Raw genomic sequence first — 21,617 nt, forward strand, 5'->3', positions numbered from 1 at the left:
TCGCGTGTTGATGACGTCATCCCTCAAGTGTCTCGGCAGACATTCTTTGGATGGTGAGACACTTGGTTGGCTTTCCAGCCCAGGGTGGCAACATCACACATCTTTGTTGTAAAACTATTTCGTTTCGGGTGACCGCTTTCGTGCCGACGTGGCACTCCGCACAAATGCCGTCCCGCGGCAGCGGACAAAACGGACAACGCGGGGGGGACGCGACGGGCACACGAGACGGGTTGTGATTGCCGCGGATGCCCGGAGATTTTTATATTGTCAAAACATTTGCCGCGGTAGTCACGGTATCCATGAGAATCCGAGTCGGGTTGAGTGAAACCGGGTGCGGTCAACTAAGCATGATGGTCCGGAGCGTGACGGGAAAACACGCGGTGTGAATCAAAAGTTCAAGTTCAAGTCGACTTGATTGTGAAATGTGCTCTATGTGCGACATACAGCCCAGATGAAATGTCTTTCCTCTCAACCACAGGAGAGAGAGGAGCCGCTGCGGGTGCCCGCGCCGCCATCAACAGAACAGTGGACATAAAATGACAAAATAATACAACGCAACACAAGCCAAACCGTGTTGAATTAAACCCAGTGTCCGCCGTAGGCGACCTACGTGCCCCCCCCCCCCCTCCAAATATGTTGACGTTGATGCTAGTTTTATATGCGTTGCATGTTGGCATTAAGCAAACGGCGTTGGCGACTTCCCACCACAATGACCATCAGTTGTGAATAACCCGTGACAAAAGGGGAAGGCGTGCGTGTGTGTTGACATTTGCAGAACATGTGGCTTGTGTGGAAACACAAGTCCCGCTTCCTGGGAAGAGCGCGTGACCTTTCGTCCCCCCGTTGCGTGTTCCAGCGTGCGCGTCAGCGCTTTGTGTTTATGTTGTTCGTCGTAACGGTGGATGGATGGATGGATGGATGGATGCTTTCACAACACATCACATCTGAGCAAAACATCACAAAGCCAGAGTCAAGTGTGTGCTTTTAATGTCCACATTGATAAACATAGTTTTTTTAAAAAAAAATGAAAAAAAAGATTTTAGGGGGTGGGGGCAAATATTTATTCATTTTGTATTTGATACTTCAAAAAAAGATGGGGACAGAGGCGTGTTCCCTTTTCACAACACCAGATACGCCTTTGAGAACTGATGGCACCAATTGTTGAATCTTTGTAGGTGGAATTCCTTTGCCAGTTAGCATGAAGCTAAAAATATTTTTTGAAGGCAAAGTTACTTGATGGTTTTAAATATACAGCATGTAACCCGTTGCGTTGTTGAGTTAAATCTGCCGCTTGCTGTGAAGCGAGTCGAGTTGGGTTCAGTGCCGGCGCACAGCACTTTTTGGGTCAAAATAAAGCGTCAGATTGACGGCTTGTTGATAAACTTTCTCACTCAAGCCCCGACAGTAATCTTAGAATCTTTTTTTTCTTTCCTTGTATAGAAAAACTTGTTTGCGATTGAATTGAAACAATCACTTGAACATAAACTAGTCAATTTCAAAGCAAAAATGTCATCCTATAAAAGGCAACATTGGTTTTTTTTTACGGGATGGTCTAACTGAGCTTTTGAACAGTATTTTTACCGCTGACTTTTTTTCCTTCCGCTGTAGATTTGACAATAAATGTCGTCTTTTGCATTTACATGAGAAACTAGCAGCTTTGTCCAAAAATGTCTTGCGTTGAATCTTCCTTGCCGACGCTCACCTCCTACGCCTCATCATCATTCCGGGGCCGTGAGTCATTCCCATCGCGGGAGGGAGGAGGAGAAGCCAAGTGTAAAAGGGGAGCCCCGGAAAGCGCGGGAGGCGGAGGTTGCCCGGCTGCATCGGAGCGGAACAAGTTGAGCCCGACGCCGGAGGCCTCGTCCAGAAATCTTTACATGAAAGAAGTACCACAACTACGCTAGATGGCCCGCCAACATCTGAACTGTAAAATAAATTCAGACACCCACTTCACCCCCACCCGGAAAAAAACAAAAACAAACATTTGGAGGGTAAAGCTAAAAAAAGAAATCATCCTAACATGTTACCAAGAGCTAACACAAGATACTTTATGAATGAGCTAATAGGTGTGTGAGTATTGTTCCTTTCATGCCGTGTATGTGCGATGTGATTTCCACATGCGTGTTTGGAATTCCGAACATCTGAAGGGCACGTGAGGAATGTGAAGTTGCGCCGGGAACTCCCCGCGAATGTCTCGCTGTCGCCGTCACGCAGAGTTGGCACCACCGCGGCGACCAACCAGAACTACACGACTTACGATCAGAAATATGATGATGACGATGAGCTAATCTGTACCCGTAGAATCTTACGTATATGGCCGTATCGCACAAATCGTACGGATTCTGAACAACACAATCACGTTGGTTCCTAGTTGAAACCTGAGTGCTGAATTTTTTTCTGTGTTTTCAATATTTGGAGTCGGTGAAAAAAGTAACGCGGGAATCCAACTCTGAACACAGTAATGCCACGAAGTAGAATGACGATTAGACATTAAGCAGACATTGTATTATGGAGATCTACAAGAAATATCATTGAAAATGTCGTGGTTTTTTTTCTGCCGTTATTTTGACATATAAAATGCTTTGGTATGTTAGAAGGATTTTTTTGCTCTTTATAAGGATTTTTTTTGGTAGTTTATACAGGTTGGCGCTCCGAAAAGTTGACGGGTATGTATACCATTAGTCCAAAACAACTTTGATTGACATTTCACACATTCAAATTAGTGTGAGAGAGAGAGAGAGCATCGACCAGCACCTGTTGTGCACTACTTGTTGTGCTTCATCTCAATGAATGGCCTCTCATGCTGTATTATGCGATCAACGCTGCCAAAAGATGCCGATGTTAATGTTGATGGCGGTGATGATGAAGAGGATGACAGATGATAAAGAAAGTGTCGAAGACAGAGGCGACCCATCTGTGCGAGCGTGTATGTCGTTGCTCAACATTTAGTCAATGAGAGTTTCAGGTGTAGAAATGAACACACCCTGGACGCGCCCCGGCGAGCAAGCGCACAGGAATCCTCTTTCTTCTTTTTTGCTCATTCTTTTGATGTTGAAATGTTGGGTGTTGAAAAACACCTGGCAGGAAACAGGAAGTGGCTAAAGGGGGGTTTACGAGATGCTATACAAAGAGCGCTTAGCCAGCTACATGACTCAACTTTGTGTATAGTGTGCGTGCGTGCCTGCACTATCGCATTCTCCTCTTCCTCACTGACTACATTCATGTGGTTAAAAACATGCGCCAGCATGCCAAAACAGCGCTTTCCCCCTTGTTTTGTCTGACAAGCAGGATGAGCAGAAAGAGGGGGGGGGGGGGGGAGGGGAACAGTCTCCCCGTGACAGATGAAAACCCTCAAGGTTGTATGTATTTGTCATATTATTTCTACGTTTCCTCACACTCTTATTAACCTTTCCCAAACTCTTTTAAACACTTCCATTACTGCTGGGGGTATCGAATATTTCTAGAATCGCTAATACCAATCATCCCATCGAAAACATTTATTTTGCGTAACACCAATGCAAAACGTGGATGTGAGGTGTATTATTATTATTATTATTATTATTATTATTATCATTATTATTATTATTATTATCTGGGCAGCCCAGTGGTCGAGTGGTTAGCGCATCAAATTCACAGTGTAGAGGTACCGGGTTCGATTCCAGTTACGGCCTTCCTGTGTGGAGTTTGGATGTTCTCCCTGTGCCTGCGTGGCTTTTCTCTGGGTACTCAGGTTTCCTCCCACATTCCAAACACATGGCAAGCTGAATGAACACTCGAAATTGTCCCGCGGTGTGAGTGTGAGCGCGGATGGTTGTTCGTCTCTGTGTGGCCCGCGATTGACTGGCGACCGGTTCGGGGTGTGCCCCGCCTACTGCCCGGCTTTAAAAAAGCGAAGTAAACATGTCATCACATAAATATAACCGACACAAGAAGCTAAGCCGCCGAGTCAGCAAGTCATGTTTCTTTGCATTTTAGCTGGTCTTGCATGGTCGCTGTTTTTGCGAGCCTGTGACACTTTTGATTCTGTAGTCAACATCTCTATATGAAACCAGTACATGTGATGTGTTCCATGCTGACAGGGACCCCGTTGTAGTTTGTGTGTGAACCGTTTTCAGTCATGACGTCAAACCCATGAACACTCATGTGACACTCTGCTTCCACCTGGTGTCCAAAAGCTAATATTACATTAAACGTTTTTTTTCTTCTGAAAAAAGGAACAAATTGAACCAAAACATGAATACACCACCAAATAAAACGTTCGTTTTAAGTCTACAAAGTTAAGAAATGTATCGAAATGTCTCAAAATCGTTGTAATTTGTGTCCTGGTTGACGTTACGGTCACGTGACGTCGTGACGTCACTGCGGTTGCAATCTTTCCGCCCATGTTTTTTTTTTTTTCCTTCTCTCCTCTAGCCGTCTGTCCTCCATGATACTTTGGAAGGGAACTTCAAGCGAACTCTCCTAAAACTTGAACACCACAACTTTCCTTCAACTCTGTCGAACTTGGCTGCCGCCACGTACTCGACGACGACGCTCACGCAAGCGGCCGCGGTGGGTACGCGCACGTCGAACAGAGCGAGGCGAGCGCGGACAGGTAAAAAACAAACACATATATATATATATACACACGCGCGCGCGCACACACAAAACGACAAAGGTGATGACGTCAAACTAAAAGATGAGCCCACATGGCGTCACCGACGTTTGTCATCCTTTAACGGCACGCACGAGTGTCAGAAGTTGGCGAAGGTCCACGCCTGAGCGCGCGCGTGCCCGTGTGATTGAGAGGTTACGTCCCAGAGCAGCGATTTAAGGAGGACAAGTAGTTACCAGCTCTCTTAGCATCCACCTTATTTTATCTTTGTCATCGAACACGTCGTCATCAACGTCGTGAACTCGGTGCTCACTTTTTTTGTACCACTTAGTACAGAATAATAGTAGTTTTACGTTGCCCTCGTCATCTACGTTATGCCGTTTGCGGTATATCACTCGTGTCGTTTTCATTGCTAGTGTTCTATTGTTAGCGCCATATTGCAAAGCATCACACGGTAGCGTTAGTATGTTCGCATTATTGCTAGTGTCCTATTTCGAAACTCATTGTGGTCCAGCATTGTTATTTGCACGCTAGCGTCTAGATGGCATATGTCTACCCTGAACACTTGTTAGCATGGAGTTAGTATTGCCAAGTTCCACTTTGAGATTTCGCACAGTCGCAAGGAAAAGAAATGACATACTTTGTGTTACTTTGGAGTTGTGTTTTCTACCCAAGTTACAAAAGTACTCGTAGTCTGTACCCGTGTAGGAGCAAGGCTGGTAAAAGTAGAAGTCGTGATTCTCGCCCTTTAATTCCAGGTCAAAAGAATGTACAGACTCTTAAAATGGACTTGAGTAAATACATTATTGACTATAAATGCCAATTCTATGCACAATTCTCGTTCTAAGAGCTTTGCACAAAGGAAACGAATGTGCTTGCGTGCATGTGTGTTTTACAACAATAAGAAGCTAACATCTGCCCAGGCTTTTGTATGCTATCAAAACAACATTCCCATAGCTTTGCAAACCTTGAGAACTGACTGAAGAACATTTATTTCATCAGAACGGTTGAAAAAAAAAATCAGATTTACCTGTATGTTTTTTTTTTCTTTTCCAGATTACTCAGGGAAGTTTTAAACACTAGCAACTGATGTGTTTCAAACATGAAACAATTATTTCCCCAAATAGTTCTTTTTCTTCTTCAAATCTGTTGTCATTATGGTTAATGCTCCCTGGTCACCGCTGAAATTATATGATATAAATTCCCCAGATTTCTACGCCTCGATCAAGACGTCACGCTCGCTTGACTTTACCCTTCCGTTCAAGTCTTCGACCGTCTTGTTGTCATCAGCGCAGATTGAAAAGAGCGACACGACTCTTTTACAAAGTTAGGAATAGAAAGTAAAAGATGACATTTGTTTTCATTTTTGTTATGAACGTTCTACTCATCAACCGGAGCCGACCGTCTTGGAGTGAATGGCAAGCTCATGTACGCTCGCAAACGACAACAACAAAAACAGTTGTGTATCTCTAAAAATAAATATGGGGAACTCTGCTTTGAAGAAAACGGACAGTAAATTCACGAATCCGTGCACACATGCCCACTGGTTGTGTGTCACGCGTGCGCGCCTCCGACATGTCAACTCAGGCGCTCCTCTCATTCCTCTCGCGCCGACAAAACACGACACAACACGCTTGTCGCGACGTGCCGTGAGACATTCCTCCTGCATGAAATCCTGCATTGGACGATGACGGCGCCTCGGTTGCCTGGGATGACGCTGTTGGCGGCGTTTGTGTGTGTGGAAACGCATGCGGATGAACGCCAGCAGCTTTCTCTATTGTCAATCACAAGTCGTTAACTCCCCAAAACACATGTGACATTCCTCTGCGGAGATAGAGTCAAGTTGAAAGTGAGTGAAGTAGGGGGCCGGGGGGGGGGGGGGGGAGAGTTAGAAGAGGAAAGAGAGAAAGCTTGGAGAATAAGTGGGGGTAAGTGAAAGAGCAAGCAAGCCATCAAGTGACACCTCATCAGTTGTGTTTAGGGACCCTGGGAACTTTGGCATGTTGACATGACACAACCTGAGCGAGCGTTTTGATTGTTCACGGCAGACACGAATGCGAAGCCCGCTGGCTCGCTAGCCATCAACAAAATGCCCCTCGTCTTGAATATTATAGGATGCATTTTGTAAACGTCACATCGTTAGCCGTCATGTGACGTTGAGGAGTCACTTCCTGCTTACTTCCTGGAACTACAGCTACATTTCCGCCTCAACTTTAAGGTACTTGTAGTTCGACCTGAAGTCCCATAAACTGGGTTTTTGGTACCTGTGGCTCCTACCAGAGGCTTTTTTTTGGTGGCCAAATCCAGAAATGGAAGTTCATAGTGACCCTAATATTTAGTCTAGCTATGATTTATTTTTTTTTCGGGTCGGGGGGGGGGGGGGGCTGGGTGTTACGTTGCGCAAGCGTTTCTAATCAACTGAGCAGTGTGCTTGCGTGTTCCCAGAGATGTAGTGTGTGTGGCCCATCATGCACCTCTTCCTGCTGCTCATCCTTCACGCCGCAGCAGCCGTGGCACAAGTCGACCCAGGTACGAAAGCGGGTGAGAGAATACATTGAGATGCGAAAGAGAGAGTGATGGGGGGGGGGGAACGCAAAGAGACAGAGAAAATGATGGCAAATGAATGAAAGAAAAGAGCAAGGAAGGAAGGAGATTGACAGCTTGTGCGCGCCTCTTGTGTCCAGCGCACTGTCGCTATGCCCTGGGCATGGAGGATGGGCGGATCAAGGACGATGACATCACAGCCTCCAGCCAATGGCACGAGACCACGGGACCGCAGTACGCCAGGTGACCGTTCTTCTCCCACTGATTGAAACTCCGAAGGGGGGGGACGCGCATTTTAAAGTTGCCGTTGCGTTTGCCGCTCGTGTCAGGTTGAACCGCGAGGACGGCGACGGCGCCTGGTGCCCCGAAGGCCAACTGGATGCTTTGGATTTGCAGTTCCTTCAGGTTGGACTCCCTTTCTCTCTCTGCGTCGGTGGCGCGCGCCGCGTTCAAGAGCGCCGGGAAACGAGACGGACGACGTTTGAAGCTTCCGCTTCATCGCAGCCGGGATGACGTTTCAATTCACAGTTTTGGCGCACGCAGCTTCACGTCGATGAAGTGATAATATGCTCGCTTGACGCTAACCTGCGAAGATGTTCACATGCTAACATGCTTCATACAAAAATGCCTTCTAGCACTATTGCTAACGTGCTTCATGCTAAGTTGCTAACTCGCTAGCGTGCCTCGCGCTTAGCCGAGGCTTCATTTTAACCTGCTTTTCTTATGCTAACCCGTCCCCGCCCTTCACGTGTCATGCTATATATGCTATATGTGTTCAGGTGGACTTGCGCCGCCTGACCTTCCTGACGGTGGTGGCCACTCAGGGACGCTACGCGCGCAACGGCATCGAGTTTGCGCGAGCGTACAGCCTCAACTACAGTCGGGACGGAGTCATGTGGAAGTCGTGGAAGAACCGTCTGGGAAGCACGGTGGGCATTTGTGGCTGCGCGTGCGTACGCGCGCCTTTGTGTGTGAAGCGTGCGAATATTTGTGCGGGCCGAGGAAGCGCAAAAGGCCGAACGGGAAGTGTGCGACGGCGTGATAGACGCGAGGAAGGAATAAGAAACAATCGCGAGGCCTGTGCTCAAGTCACATGTTCACCGCAGGAAGTAACACGAGCGCTTCCTGGCATGCCCTGGTTGTGGGCGGAGCCTGACGCATGTGTCCGCGCAGGTAATGGAAGGCAACAAGAACGCGTACGCGGCCATCATCAACGACCTTCACCCTCCGGTGGTGACGCGCTGGGTGCGCTTGATTCCCCGCACCGAGCTGTCCACCGTTTGCATGCGGGTGGAGCTGTACGGGTGCCACTGGGAAGGTAAGCCGCGCCCACACGGAGCTTTCTTGCGGTCGACGCTTGCTGACGTTTGCGTTCGTCGCCCGCAGACGGTCTGATTTCGTACAGCGCTCCCGAGGGGCAGCTGATGCCGCAACCCGGCCTTCCCACCGCCATCCTCAACGACTCCACCTACGACGGCACCCGCCAAAAGAGGCCGGTCAAAACAAAAAAAAAAAAAAACGCCCACCATCCTGGCGTGTTCTCGGTCGCGCGCGAATAGCTCCGTTTGACCGAGCGCTCTCGTCCCGACAGGAAGTTGTCCGGCGGTCTGGGCCAGCTGACGGACGGCGTGGTCGGTCTGGATGACTTCCTACTGACGCGTCAGTACCCTGCGTGGCCAGGGTACGACTACTTGGGCTGGAGGAACATCTCCATGGGAGCGGACCAGAGCGTGGAGATGGATTTTGTCTTCGATCGACAAAGGAACTTCACCTCAATGAAGGTCTGCTCTAACTTTGAAATCCTTCCTTTTTACTGTCCCCGCGTCCCTGTGCATGACTTTGAAAAACCCGTAACTTATATTTGACTCAGCGGTACTTTACTTTTTTCCGTTCCTGTGTTTAGTATCACTTTTATTTTGAAAAACCCGCCTCCTCTAAAGGTATTTTGTTTTTGGGGGTGTCACTTGTTTTTCAAAAACCTTCACCCACTCATGATTTTTAGTATTGACAAAGAAGCACCTAGTTCTGTTTCGCAACGCTTCTATTTTGAAAATAAGCATTCGCCTGATCGATGATTTCCTGTGGAGCATAGCTCTTATTTTGAAAGCCTCCGTGGATAGTCTCCTTCCTGTGTGCAGCGTGTCGCTTTCAAAAAAGGCCTTTATGTTCTTGCCCATTTCCTGATGTGCCTTAACATCACTCCCTTTAACCGTTTCTTCTGCTGGCTCAATGTATTTTGGATCAAATTCTTTTACCAGAGAGTTTACTTCCTTTGTGCACCAGCACTCTTATTTTGGTAAAACCTCACTTCATGTTGAAAACTCGCCGACTTCCTTTGTGCACCGGCGCTCTTACTTTGACAAACATTCTCCACATTCACGTGACGGTAGACCGCACAGTGTATGTTCTTGGGCAAGGGGGTGAGAAAAGATGATCACTCTCTTATTTTGAAACCCTGCCTCTTGGCTTCCTGCCAGGTCCACAGCAACAACATGTTTTCCCGGGGTGTGAAGATCTTCTCGTCCGCGTCGTGCTGGTTCAAGCCTCGTCCCTCGTCCGCGTGGGAGGCGGAGCCCGTGGTGTTCCGTACGGTTCTGGACGACCGGAACCCGAGCGCCCGCTACGTGACCGTGCCGCTGGAGCGCCGGGCCGCCTCGGCGCTGCGCTGCCGCTTCGCCTTCGCCGACACCTGGATGATGTTCAGCGAGGTTTCCTTCCAGTCAGGTAACGAACGCGCATTTTGCGAAGGCAACGCGCAAATACGCACGTCGCGGTCATTCTGCGGCCCACGTCAGAAGACGCAACGACGTCGGCGACTCCGCCGCCCGTCGGCCATCCCAGCGCGGCTCCGTCCACACCGGGTATGCCCCGATCGGCCTTTCCCCCTCCGAATTGCCACCTTTCCCGCCGGGCTGCCATCTCGTTTGTTATCTCCCGACAGGCGCCGAGCCGTCCGCCGGCGCGGTGCCCGACGACAGCAAGGCGCCCGTCCTGATTGGCTGCCTGGTGACCATCATCTTGCTGCTGGTCATCGTCATTTTCCTCATCCTGTGGTGTCAGTACGTGTGTAAAGTTCTGGAGAAGGTGAGCGGGATAAGAAGTGACGGGCTCAAAGACCCGCAGTAGATATTTCCGAGTTAGCGTCTTAACATTTCATTGCTAACTGCCTCGGCGCGCTCGATAGCAATTCAGTCCACCGACTCGCATTAGTCCGCGGGGGCAAATCTGCCGCATTGCACGTGGCGGCCACGCCCGCGTATCCTCGCGTCGGGCTCAAGGAAGGCCCGCTCTCTCTGTTTTCCGCCTACGATATCGCCGACGTCTGCGGTCGTTCCGCCTTCCCGCAGGCTCCCCGCAGGATCCTGGGCGAGGAGGTGACGGTGCGGCTGTCGTCCTGCAGCGACACCATCGTCCTGCGGACCCCGCCTGTGCCCCCCCGCTCCGGTAAGCCACTGGGGGGGGGGGGGGGAATCGTGTCAAGTGTATGCTGCGTTAAACCCTGCCCACAGTCCAGCCCCTGAGATGTGATTTGACCTGAGATTGTAAACCACTGAAAGTGCTTCAGATGGAATAAAGTTCAGCTGTTCCAATAAGCTCCCACGTGCGCTCGCCTGTCCCCCCCCCCCCCCCCCCCCAGGCCCGGCCCAGTCGGACCCTCACTACGAACGAGTCTTCCTGTTGGATCCTCAGTACCAGAACCCTGAGACGCTCCGGAACAAACTGCCTGAACTCTCGCAGAGCGCCGAAGCCTCAGGTCAGCCGCGTGCTCCTTCGCTTGACTTCTTGGGCTGTGTGGGCAACGGTCCGCCGCCGCGCGTGCGTGCGTCCCCGTTACAAGAGAGCTCGGTTGTTTGTTTTGACTCGAGCTGTTGTTGACACGTCACTGCCCGTCGAAGTTTACTCGAGAGGGGATATAAATATTTCAAGATCAAAAGGTTAGCTTAATGCTACCGGAAGACCATCGCGGGGCTAATGGAAGCGACGACGGTCATGGCCGAGCTCGGCGGCATATAGCGGGGGAACGCCGTACGGGTGGGAAATGAGCCACCGATTCCCAACGCGGCCGCCTTCTTCTTTCTCTTCTTCTTTTCCCGCCTTTTCCTCTCCAGTCTCCTAACGCTGACCTCCTGTCACATGACCTCAGCCCGCCGCACCCCGCAGGTGACACAGTTGAGAAAGAAGCGGCGACGTTCGCGTTTGATTCCGATACCGACGGCCCTTTTCGATGTTTTGTCGTGGGCAGCGTGCGGCGGCGGCTACGCCGAGCCCGACGTGACGCAGTGCACCCCGCACCAGTGTTTCCATAGCAACGCGCCGCACTACGCCGAGACGGACGTCGTGCGTCTGCAAGGGGTGACGGGCAGCAACATGTACGCCGTGCCCGCCCTCACCGTCGACTCGCTGACGCGCAAGGACATCTCCGCTTCCGAGTTCCCGCGCCAGCGGCTGCTCTTCCGCGAGAAGCTCGGCGAGGGGCAGTTCGGCGAGGTGCACCTGTGCGAGGCCCGGGGACTGGCCGCCTTCCTCGGCGAAGACGAGGAGGAGGACGAGGACGAGGAAGAAGGCGCCGACGCGGCCGGGCGGGACCGCGACGGGCGGGCCGCTTTGGTGGCGGTCAAGCAACTGCGGGCGGATGCCACCAGCCAGGCCAGGTACTTCCGTCATCGGGCACTTCCGTTGTCTTGAACCTCTCACTACGACGCATTTGTCTTTAATATTGAAAAAAAAAATGTTTTAAAATGTTTCGTATACCTTTTACAAACAAACAAAAAAAAAAAACATGGAATGGGCAATGCATTCTTATTGAAGTAGACTGTGGTAAAAAAAAAAATACCGAGGGAGGGCAAGAGCAATGGAAAAATTCCAAACTATCGTACAAAGAGCGTTGAAGGATACTCTCCTTCTGCGTTGACCTTTTCCAAACGAACAAACTTAGCATCTCGCAATCTACACCGGTCATCACGGCCGAAGATGCCCATCGTAGAAATCAGCCGACGCTTCCCGTAGGTGTAAAAAGCAGGATCGAAGAGGAGTTGGCGTTCACTAATCTTCAGCATCATAACAATCGGGAGACGATACAATGAAGACGACGGCTTCTGTTTGGGTGACGATAACGCTTACAAACAATTAACGTGTGAAATGCGCGCAGAACGTTTGACTGTCCAATACTTTGTTTTGTACAGAGAGAAAAATCTGCAAAAGTGGCCATTTTTAATGCAGATTTCTTTTCGCGGGTGTTTGGGATGTCTTTGTCTGGTGTACGAAATTATCACCAAAAAAATGTGTGCGGAATTTAAGGGAGCCAATATCGGCCGGCGGCCCTCGCAAAGCGGAAGCCCGTGCGACGCGCGTCTTGCTAAAGTTGCTCCTGGATAAATTCGACAAATGAATATTCCCGTGCGCTCGCAACGAGGTTCGCGACCTAATGTCGTTTTCAGTTGGCCTGGACCGGTTAGCTTAGCGCCGCCCCGCGAACGGCGACTGATTCCGGGCCCCGACGCGTGCGGCCAACAGGAACGACTTCCTGAAGGAGATCAAGATCATGTCGCGGCTGAACGACGGCAACATCATCCGGCTGCTGTGCGTGTGCGTGACGTCCGACCCGCTCTGCATGGTGACGGAGTACATGGAGAACGGAGACCTCAACATGTTCCTGTCGCAGCGCGAGATGGAGAGCACGCTCACGCACGCCAACAACATCCCCTCCGTCAGGTGAGCCTTTCCGTCGGGCCGCTTTTGTTTTTTTTTTTTGGGAAAACGGATGAATGATTCACGAGTTGCGCTGAATTGACCTCCGAATGAAGGAAATGTTGATTTTCAGAATGGAAGGAATTATTCTCGTGATCCAAGTGCGGGCATTTCAAATCTTGTCTGAAGTGAGCGGCGAAAAGTGCAGCTCCGCTTACTCGATGACGGTAAACGGCGCTATTTCAAGAGAAAACCAATTACAATGAAGTCGGTGAAAAAAAAAAATGGCCCAATTCCATCCGTGCTTTGAACCGAGTGGAGATTTGACGATGGGCGCATGCCCCTCCCTCTATTTTGCTTTTTATCGATGAAACGATTCAAACGTACGTCTGCAGCAGACCGAAGCGGAGATGCGATCACGAAATGAGCGGCCCGACCTGGCGGAGGTCCTTCTTCATGCTTTGAAGCCGCCCTTCCGATGAGCGAGTCCGTCGACGGAGTGCAAACGTTAACCGATTAACCCACCTCACCTTCCCCCCCCCCAACGGCAGCCCGGCCGACCTGCTGCACATGTCGGCGCAGATCTCGTCGGGCATGCGCTACTTGGCCTCGCTGAACTTTGTGCACCGCGACCTGGCCACCAGGAACTGCCTGCTGGACCGCCGCCTCACCATCAAGATCGCCGACTTCGGGATGAGCCGCAACCTCTACAGCAGCGACTACTACCGCATCCAAGGCCGCGCCGTGCTGCCCATCCGCTGGATGGCCTGGGAGAGCATCCTGCTGGTGAGCGCCCCCCCCCCCCCCCACACACACACCCCCACGTGACATATTAGTGAATTCGGGTTGTTCCAAGTCTTGCGTGGCGTTATCAGAACAAACAAATTGCATCTATGCCCCGCCCCCGCGTGACCTTCTTGCGACCTGGACCCAGGGCAAGTTCACGACCTCCAGCGACGTGTGGGCGTTCGGGGTGACCTTGTGGGAGATCTTCACGCTGTGCAAAGAGCAACCTTACAGCCTGCTGACGGACCAACAGGTCATAGCCAACACTGGAGAGTTCTTCAGGAACCAGGGCAGACAGGTCAGCGCAATGGCAGCCCGCCGAACGGCCGACCGGGCTGACTCCTGACCTGACCCCCCCCCCCCCCCCCCACCCCCTCTCACGATAGGTGTTCCTGTATGCTCCTCCTCTCTGCCCTCCCTCCCTCTTTGAGCTGATGATGCGTTGCTGGAGGCGCGACATCCCGGACAGACCCTCTTTCGAGGGGCTCTACCAGGCCCTCAGGCCCCACGTCAGGCAGTGACCGGCACCGGGACCGGGAGGACCCCCCACCCCCCCCACCCCCCCAAGGCAAGAGGACACTAATGCAATCAAACAGTCTGGAGAGAACACATTTCAAACTTTTGCAATTTACTTTATTCAAAACTGTCATCACTTTTTATTCTTTTTTTTTTTTTTTTTTTTTTGCCTTTTTGGCCTTCACAAACTATCTTCTCATCCCTGTGGTCCTTCTTCATTTAAAGAAAGCACTGTGTGTGTGTGTGTGTCCACGTATGTGTGAATGCGCTTCCCGCCCGTTGTAGTCGTACTTCCTGTTTGTGTTTTTAGCACACTGGAGCTCAGATGAGGGTCAAAGTTTTAAGTTCGATTTGATCACTTTGTTGTTGTTGTTGTGTCATCATTGCATCGCGTGACCCGCCTTGTTGCAACACATTCCGCTTTCTCTTATCTTTCTTGGCGTGTCGGACGTACGTCGAACACGCGACGACGGATGTTTGCGTGCTTGGCAAATTTGATCGTCGGTGAGCTCAAAACACAAAAATGTCACGCGCTTGACACAATCGTGAAGCAAAGGTGCCACTAACTTATTCGTGAGCTGACAAATTCAACAACCTTTTGTTGTTTTTAGTTCCGTTTCCTCGTGCGATTGCTAGCTGCGGCTGGCGGGTAGCTTATCAGCATTGACAAATTTAGTGTGACACAAATGGTAAGTGACTCCATTTCTTGGCGCAGGCTAGCGGTTCGCTTCACAGCTCACGTCTGAGCAGAGACAAATTGTTTTCCCCCAATGAACGCAGTCACTCAGGATAGCGGCTAGCTTCATTGCTAGTGTTAGCGTTAGCGTGATGTGACTTTTTGTTCTTCTTTGACATCATTTCATTGCTTACGTGCCAGCTCAGGTGTGTGACTAGCTTCATAGCCTGCTGCTTAGTAACCACAAAATCAATGCGAGGTGATTTCTACCACCCTCGCTATCCCGGCGTAGTGGTGAGTTTGATCATTGGGACAAACCTCATGTCGCGCTAACCTGTTGTTCTTTTGACTCCACGCTAAGCGCGCACGCCGGCGGCTACCGTCACAGCGCACTTGATAGTCATGACAAATTCAATGTGTGTCAAGTTTTACGTTTTGTCTTCTTTTTGTTTCAGAGTTTAACCAACTAGCTTGTTAAAGTTATGCGCACGTCCACAGTATTCAAAAAACAAAAAGTTGTCAGCGTCCACTTTAAGCTCAAAGAGTCGACTACTGGAGTTTGTTACCACAAAAAAAAAAAAGGAAAAAGTTCTTAGTCGCGTCAGCTGTAGTGGCAAAACTGCTGCTAGCTTGCTGACGAAGATATTATTTCAGCCTTTTGTGGGCCTTTTTCATATCTTTTTGTCATTGTGCCGTAAATATGTTCACACATTTATTTAACGTTTAATCGTCACAATCATCGAGACGTTGGAAAAAAAAATCCAATTGTTTGTTTTTATTTGTATTTTTTTTTTGCTCTTTCATTTCTTCACGCTTTTGTCTTATTTTGACGTGTGTGTTTGCAACCCCAGTTTTGCTATGCCACTGGTTCACGAAACGAGGCTACGTTTTAAGCTACACGCTAAATGTCAAGAAGCAAGGAAACCACTTAAGTCAAAGTCCATCTCCCAGAATGCTTTGCTTAAGCGAGTGCGCGTAGCCGAGTGAATGCCAACAAGAAGTGATGAGAGACGGCCCGTCAACACAGAGTATTTTTTGTTGTCTTTTAACTATTTCGATTATTTCCAGCTTTATGTCACGTGGTCCGCATTTTTTTGTACATAGAACACTTAAAATATGACCACAAGCTTTGTAATCCGCCCTCTTTGTTTCCTTCTTAAATAAACGAGTGGCCCCGCCCACCGGCAGTTTGCCTCGTTTCCTACATGTCCATATTTGTGTTTTCATGACGTCGCTGTCACTCGGTTGTGTCGTTGGCCGAACGCTGTAGTGACAGCGTCGTTCGTCTTCAACGCGTATTTTAGCAGCTGTCGTGGCTTGTAACGAGTTTTCCTTCACGTAGCAAATTGACGTAGACTATTGTTTGATGTTAGCATGCCTGGCACACTGGGGGGGGGGGGAGGGGGCCCCGCCGGGCCCCCTCATTACGGCGCCGCACACCTGCTTCTTATTGGACAAGCCACTCAGCCTTTCATGTTCACCAGACGCTCGTTAAACTTGGCGGCTTTCAGAGCGTGTGCTGCTGGCGGCTAACGCTAGCTCACAAATGCACCCTGTGAACTGTCAAATCTTAACGCCATCGGGAAGTTTTAGGATTATCACGACTGTACATGTGTATGTTATGGATATGTGTCTATATACTGTACATATGCATGTACGGATATGCATATGTATGTATATCTGTATTTCTTTGTGTGTGTGTGTATGTACAAAAATGTTGCATATATTTTTGTGCGCAACTAATGGTAATAAGTATGCACGTGTGGGTGTTCAATGTGTGTGTGGGTGCGTGCGTACACATGTGCCCGCATGTGTGTTTTACAGTGTGCCAGTGGGTGGAAAAAAGTGCTTCAATTTCATCTTTACTTTTAAAGCATCCTGCGCTAACAGTTAAGGGGCATGATTGTTTGTGTGTGTGTGGGGGCGGGGGGGTGTCACAGATCAGAAGTCCCCCCCCCCCGCCCCCACTCGTAAAAAGGAAATTGGGAGCCGAGGAAAGGAAAGTTACTTGCCGACATACTGTACCTGAGGATGAAAACATTGATCACCTCCTTTCATTTCTCTCCTTGGGTGGGTGGTGGTGGTGGTGGGGGGGGCTGTCATTCTTGCGGTTTCTTTGTCCACGCACACCCCATGACAAGAAGCCGTTTTCATCATCATTCTTGTTGTCGTCCAGTGACTCCTCGCCCACCAGGAGGAGCAGATGATTACTGCACAGTGTGTGGAAAATTGGGAAAGAAAGCCTGATCCCCCCCGTGATTTTACTGCCGCCGCTCCTGCCGCTTGCCTCTTCAGCTTCGGTTTGCATCAGTGGGGGCTCGCGGCACGTGCAACGTGTGCAGCCGCATTGCAACGCCCTGACAAAAAAAAAATTGGGAGTATTTGCACTTCAGGAAGGATGCATCGCCATCACGGCACTGGGATGTTTTGTTACCGGGGAATGGGAAATGATTTTATACCGGTTCCATACCGGTCCAGTTTGTCTTCGACTGACCACTAAAACGAGGCGATCGTTCAACAAAATACGAACGTCACCCACAGTACAAGCAAAATTACAGAATGACAAAATGACATTAGCATGCCTGTTATGAGCATGACAGGCGCATGCTAATGTGCCGCTTCTTCTCCTGTGGCGCTCTATAACGACGACAAACGGTTAGTGAGCTAGCAGTGCCTACACCCCGAAAGCCGAAAGCACATCTTCAGCATTGCTCTTCCAATTTACAGAACAGCCGTTACTTAAATTTCCAAGGAAGGCGGCGAAGCCGCGGACGAGTCCGCCGGCCAGAAGGAGCCCCGGCAACCTGTTAGCTTGCGAGCTAACTGGTGGCTAGCAACTCTGGTCGCGGCATACAAAGTCAAAGATAGCCTAGGAGATATTTTTTGCCATTCGACGTAGGCTTGTGTGGCCCTCATTTTCCTGATTGTGATTGTGACCTCACTTGACGTACTTTTTTAATCACTCAAATTTGGCAGGGTCGCGTGTCAAATTTAAAAAAACATTTGTGTTCACTTTACAGAGGCTTTAAAACTCGCATATGTGACTGACTTCCACCTCCGTTTTATATTATTATTCTACAGTTATTGTGCAATTTCTTGTCGTCTTGTTTCATGGAAGTTGAGGTAACTCCTCCCCTACGACGCGCGCACGCGCGCGCGCTCGCACGCTCCTCAGACCTCATGCCTACCGCGGCACAAGAGGAGGAAACCAAGTAGAAGATGAAGTACGTTCCCGTAGGCGTCTTTGTGTTCTTCTGCTGTTCTCTACTGACAGGAAGTGGAAGCGGCAGCGGCGCTCGGCAGAAGCAGCATGCGGCACGGGCGGCGGCAGGGGGGCTGACGCGGGGCTTGACTTGGCGCCACAACGGGCGCGTCTTCAGCATCCTGAGTCGGGGCTCCCGCTTCCAGCCTCCGGCCCGGAGCGGGAGCGCGTCCGGCAGCGACGCGCCGCCGCTTGCCGCAGCTAACGAGACCTCTGCCGCCATCCCAGTTGAACCGCGAATGCCGGCGGCGAATGCCGGCGCACAGTTGCGAGCAAAAACCCGTCGGCGACCTCCACCGGGGGCGGAACTGAGACCAGATTCTGGAGAGGAAAGAATGGCCGGCGATGACCCATACAACCCGTACAAGGCATCCAACTACTACCCGTACTACAACTACTACAACTCCTATTACAGACCCAGGGCATGGACCCGACACTGGCACGGCTACGGAACCAGGTACCACCAGAACGGTGAGAAATGTCTTCTTTATATAAAACTAATCACTATGACTCGGAAAGGTTGTTAAAAAAAAAAAAAAAAAAAGACTATCCTTGCTGCGAAGAGACCTCCAGTCCACAAGAGGGCATACTGCAGCTTGTATTGCCACAAACCTGCACGTGTGCATATCTGCTATATGCAAATGTGCCCCTCGTGGCTGTTAACACTCTTGCTTTTAGTAATGCTGAAATGTCGCCACGGGCAAAGTCGGTGTGGTTTGGTTTGAGTTTGGATCGGCGCCATTCAGTTGAGTTGCGTTCAGTTGAGTAAAATAAGCTGTATCCTACGCCCCCTCCGCCCCGCCCCCCAAAAATGCGGAGAGCAGAACCGAACGGATCTGAACTCAATACCGAAATGAACAAAAGTAAACCCGAATGAAGCGAATACGGAATCGAACCAAACTAAATGGACCCAAATCAACAAAACTGAAGTGAACCAAACTGAACTAAAATGGGCTGAATTGAAAACAAAAAAGGGAATCGCGCTGTACCACACTGAAGCAAACTACACAGAACTGGCCCGAACGCAGTGTGACGAAACAAAGTGAAGCAAACCGAAGTGAACCCAAATGAACCCGCTTCGACCGGACCAAGAAGGCTTCATTGGATCAGAACTCGATCAAAGCGACCGTGATCATGATGTGGGGGCTTTTTTGGGAGACTATTGTAGTTAACGCACCTATTTGTTGTACCAGAAGAGCAAAACGATGTGACTATGTAACGATGATGTCATTGTGATGATGTCACCACCCTCAGGTCTTCCCGATCTGGTTCCCGATGCGTACCACATCCAAGTGGGCTCGTACGTCCACAGAGTTCCCATGTACAGTTTACGCTGCGCGGCTGAGGAGAACTGCCTCGCCTCGTGAGACGCACCACCCGCGACACCAAGCACTTCCGGAATCCAGTTTCAAACTACTTTCATCCCACTTCAAACCCGCTAAATCGATTTGGAATTCGGATCTCCTTCAATCCAGTCCAAATGCGGTTACTTGCGGCCCGATTGACACTAAACGGGTTTCATTCGGCCACAATCAACTGCCATCCAATCGAAATCAATTGAATCGAGTTTGACTTTGCTTGAATCCGGTTTCAAACTATTTTAAATTCACCGGGAAGAAAGAAACCTTCAATCTACTTTAAAGCTAAATCTAGCGGTACTTCAATGACGTGAAATACTGTCGAGCGACATCCAATTTGTCGGTATTCTAAATCAGTTTCACCTGCTGCAAATCGACTTGGATTCATTTAAAATCATTTTCATCGGGTACAAATCCAGTCTGAATCCAAATCAAACCCCATATAAATGCTTCCGCTGCAAAATTGACTTTCCTTCACTTGGCTCGACTCGAATCCGGTTTGAATCTACTTTGAACGCACCTCACTCCGGCCCAAGAGCTGACGGTGAGCTTGTCTTGTCGGTGTCGAGTTCCGCGAGGTCCGCCGGAGATTACGACGTGAGAGTTCTGCTGAGGTTCCCTCAGCGTGTGAAGAACCAGGGAACCGCCGACTTCCTGCCCAGCAAAGCTCCGTACTCCTGGGAGTGGCACAGCTGTCACAAGTAAGAACACAGGAGCCCCCTTGAGGGCGCAGGGGGGGGGGGGGGGTCAAGGAGCGGGTGTCGGTTGAGTCTTCTAGGGCAGAGTAGCCTCTTCCAATCTGCTCTGTGGCGCCTCAGTCACTTTCACAGCATGGACGATTTCAGTCAGTACGAGCTGCTGGACGCCGAGAGCAACGAGGCGGTGGCGGAAGGCCACAAGGTCAGCTTCTGTCTGGAGGACACGTCCTGCGAGGCGGGCTACTACCGCAGATACGCCTGCACCTCGCACGCGCAGGTCAACGCCTCGTCTACCCCCCCTCCTTTTGCTCAGCGTGGAGCCTGACCCGCCCGCCGTTCATCCCTTCAGGGTTTGAGTCCGGGCTGCTACGACACGTACAACGCCGACATCGACTGTCAATGGATCGACATCACCGACGTGGCTCCGGGCAAATACAAACTTCAGGTCGGCAGTCCTTCTCACGCCGGCGCCATTTCATCTGGTTTTTGCCCAATCTCCTCCGCTTTTGAATGTTTTTAAAAATGCAGACGTGAACTCGAGTCACTTTTATTTGGAGAGTACTTTCAGGACAAACTGTTATTTATTCAGACATCACGCCTATCAAACCATTTACATAAAAGGAAGTCAATCACTCTGAACAGAAAACCGTCAAAACAATAGCACCAAATCGATGTCACTTTAGCTTGAGCTATTGACATTAGCAATTGGCTACTTTTGTTGACTGTTTCTTTCTTTTTTTTTTTGTGGGGTTGTCAGGTGACCGTCAATCCCAAACAGAAAATTCAGGAATCGAACTTCGCCAACAACGTGGTCCACTGTGATGTTCACTTCACGGGAAACGCCGCCCACATGTCGTCATGCAAGACCACAGCGTGACGGAGGAGCAACACGTCATCCGCGCATTTTGGATGTTGTCCAGTGCATTTCGATCCACCGTAGTTTCCTTCCTTTGTGCCGTCTGAAACATTTGCTGCCATACAAGTGTAAAAAGCAGTTAACCTTCCTTTCAGAAACTGAGATTGAACACTTGGATGATTTTTCAAACATCGACGGTGGACTTGCACATTTCATATGAAAAACGCCAACGTGTACCGTGTATTTAACTCGAATTTTAAATGCCACCATGAAATAAACTTGACGGCACGCTTCTGGAATCCTCGGTTGTGATGACGTCACCAACGCCGTCTGATTTTGCTCGCCTCGTGGCAGTGTCGTTTTCCACGTGGACTCCTAGGGGGCGCTGCTGCCGCGTTTTTGTGTGAAATAAGCGCACAGAGCCTTCGCCGCAGACAGGCTGTCATTATGTAGTTTAATTATAGTTTCAGAAACTTGATTATACTTGCATAAAGCTAGAAGTATAATTATAATCACGCAATTTTACAGCAGGACACTAGTCCAACCGGCACGTCGCATCAAACACGTTCAATTCAAATCACTCGCATTAAACTATTGCTCGCATTGAACGACACAACTATACTCTACTTAAATAAACGA

General features: G+C 49.9%; 2 protein-coding genes across 5 annotated transcripts; both read left to right on the forward strand.

The window, feature by feature from the left end:
* Nucleotides 1-4,378: 4,378 nt before the first annotated feature.
* Nucleotides 4,379-15,983, forward strand: ddr2l (discoidin domain receptor family, member 2, like). 4 transcript variants are annotated; one of them, XM_086111076.1, is made up of 18 exons: nucleotides 4,379-4,594; nucleotides 7,021-7,135; nucleotides 7,279-7,381; nucleotides 7,468-7,543; nucleotides 7,918-8,067; nucleotides 8,312-8,456; nucleotides 8,525-8,634; nucleotides 8,734-8,919; nucleotides 9,616-9,862; nucleotides 9,934-9,999; nucleotides 10,080-10,222; nucleotides 10,486-10,582; nucleotides 10,776-10,892; nucleotides 11,382-11,790; nucleotides 12,653-12,850; nucleotides 13,378-13,612; nucleotides 13,761-13,910; nucleotides 13,999-15,983. In XM_086111076.1, the coding sequence occupies exons 2-18, from the start codon at nucleotides 7,063-7,065 to the stop codon at nucleotides 14,131-14,133; spliced, it is 2,640 nt and encodes an 879-aa protein (XP_085967202.1). In that variant the 5' UTR covers nucleotides 4,379-4,594; nucleotides 7,021-7,062; the 3' UTR covers nucleotides 14,134-15,983. The 4 variants fall into 4 exon arrangements, with proteins under 4 accessions (XP_085967202.1, XP_085967204.1, XP_085967201.1 ...); XM_086111078.1 differs by having other exon boundaries at nucleotides 7,021-7,123; XM_086111075.1 differs by having other exon boundaries at nucleotides 7,040-7,135.
* Nucleotides 15,984-16,143: 160 nt separating this feature from the next.
* lox (lysyl oxidase) lies at nucleotides 16,144-21,307 on the forward strand. The gene is made up of 6 exons (XM_086111143.1): nucleotides 16,144-18,537; nucleotides 19,321-19,429; nucleotides 19,994-20,125; nucleotides 20,243-20,399; nucleotides 20,472-20,567; nucleotides 20,880-21,307. Exons 1-6 carry the CDS (start codon nucleotides 18,024-18,026, stop codon nucleotides 20,997-20,999), a joined length of 1,128 nt encoding a protein of 375 aa, XP_085967269.1. The 5' UTR covers nucleotides 16,144-18,023; the 3' UTR covers nucleotides 21,000-21,307.
* The last annotated feature ends 310 nt before the right edge of the window (nucleotides 21,308-21,617 follow it).

Source organism: Hippocampus guttulatus, chromosome 5 (genome assembly GCF_054856545.1).
Source record: "Hippocampus guttulatus isolate MCC_2025c chromosome 5, RoL_Hgut_1.0, whole genome shotgun sequence".
NCBI classification, from domain to species: domain Eukaryota; kingdom Metazoa; phylum Chordata; class Actinopteri; order Syngnathiformes; family Syngnathidae; genus Hippocampus; species Hippocampus guttulatus.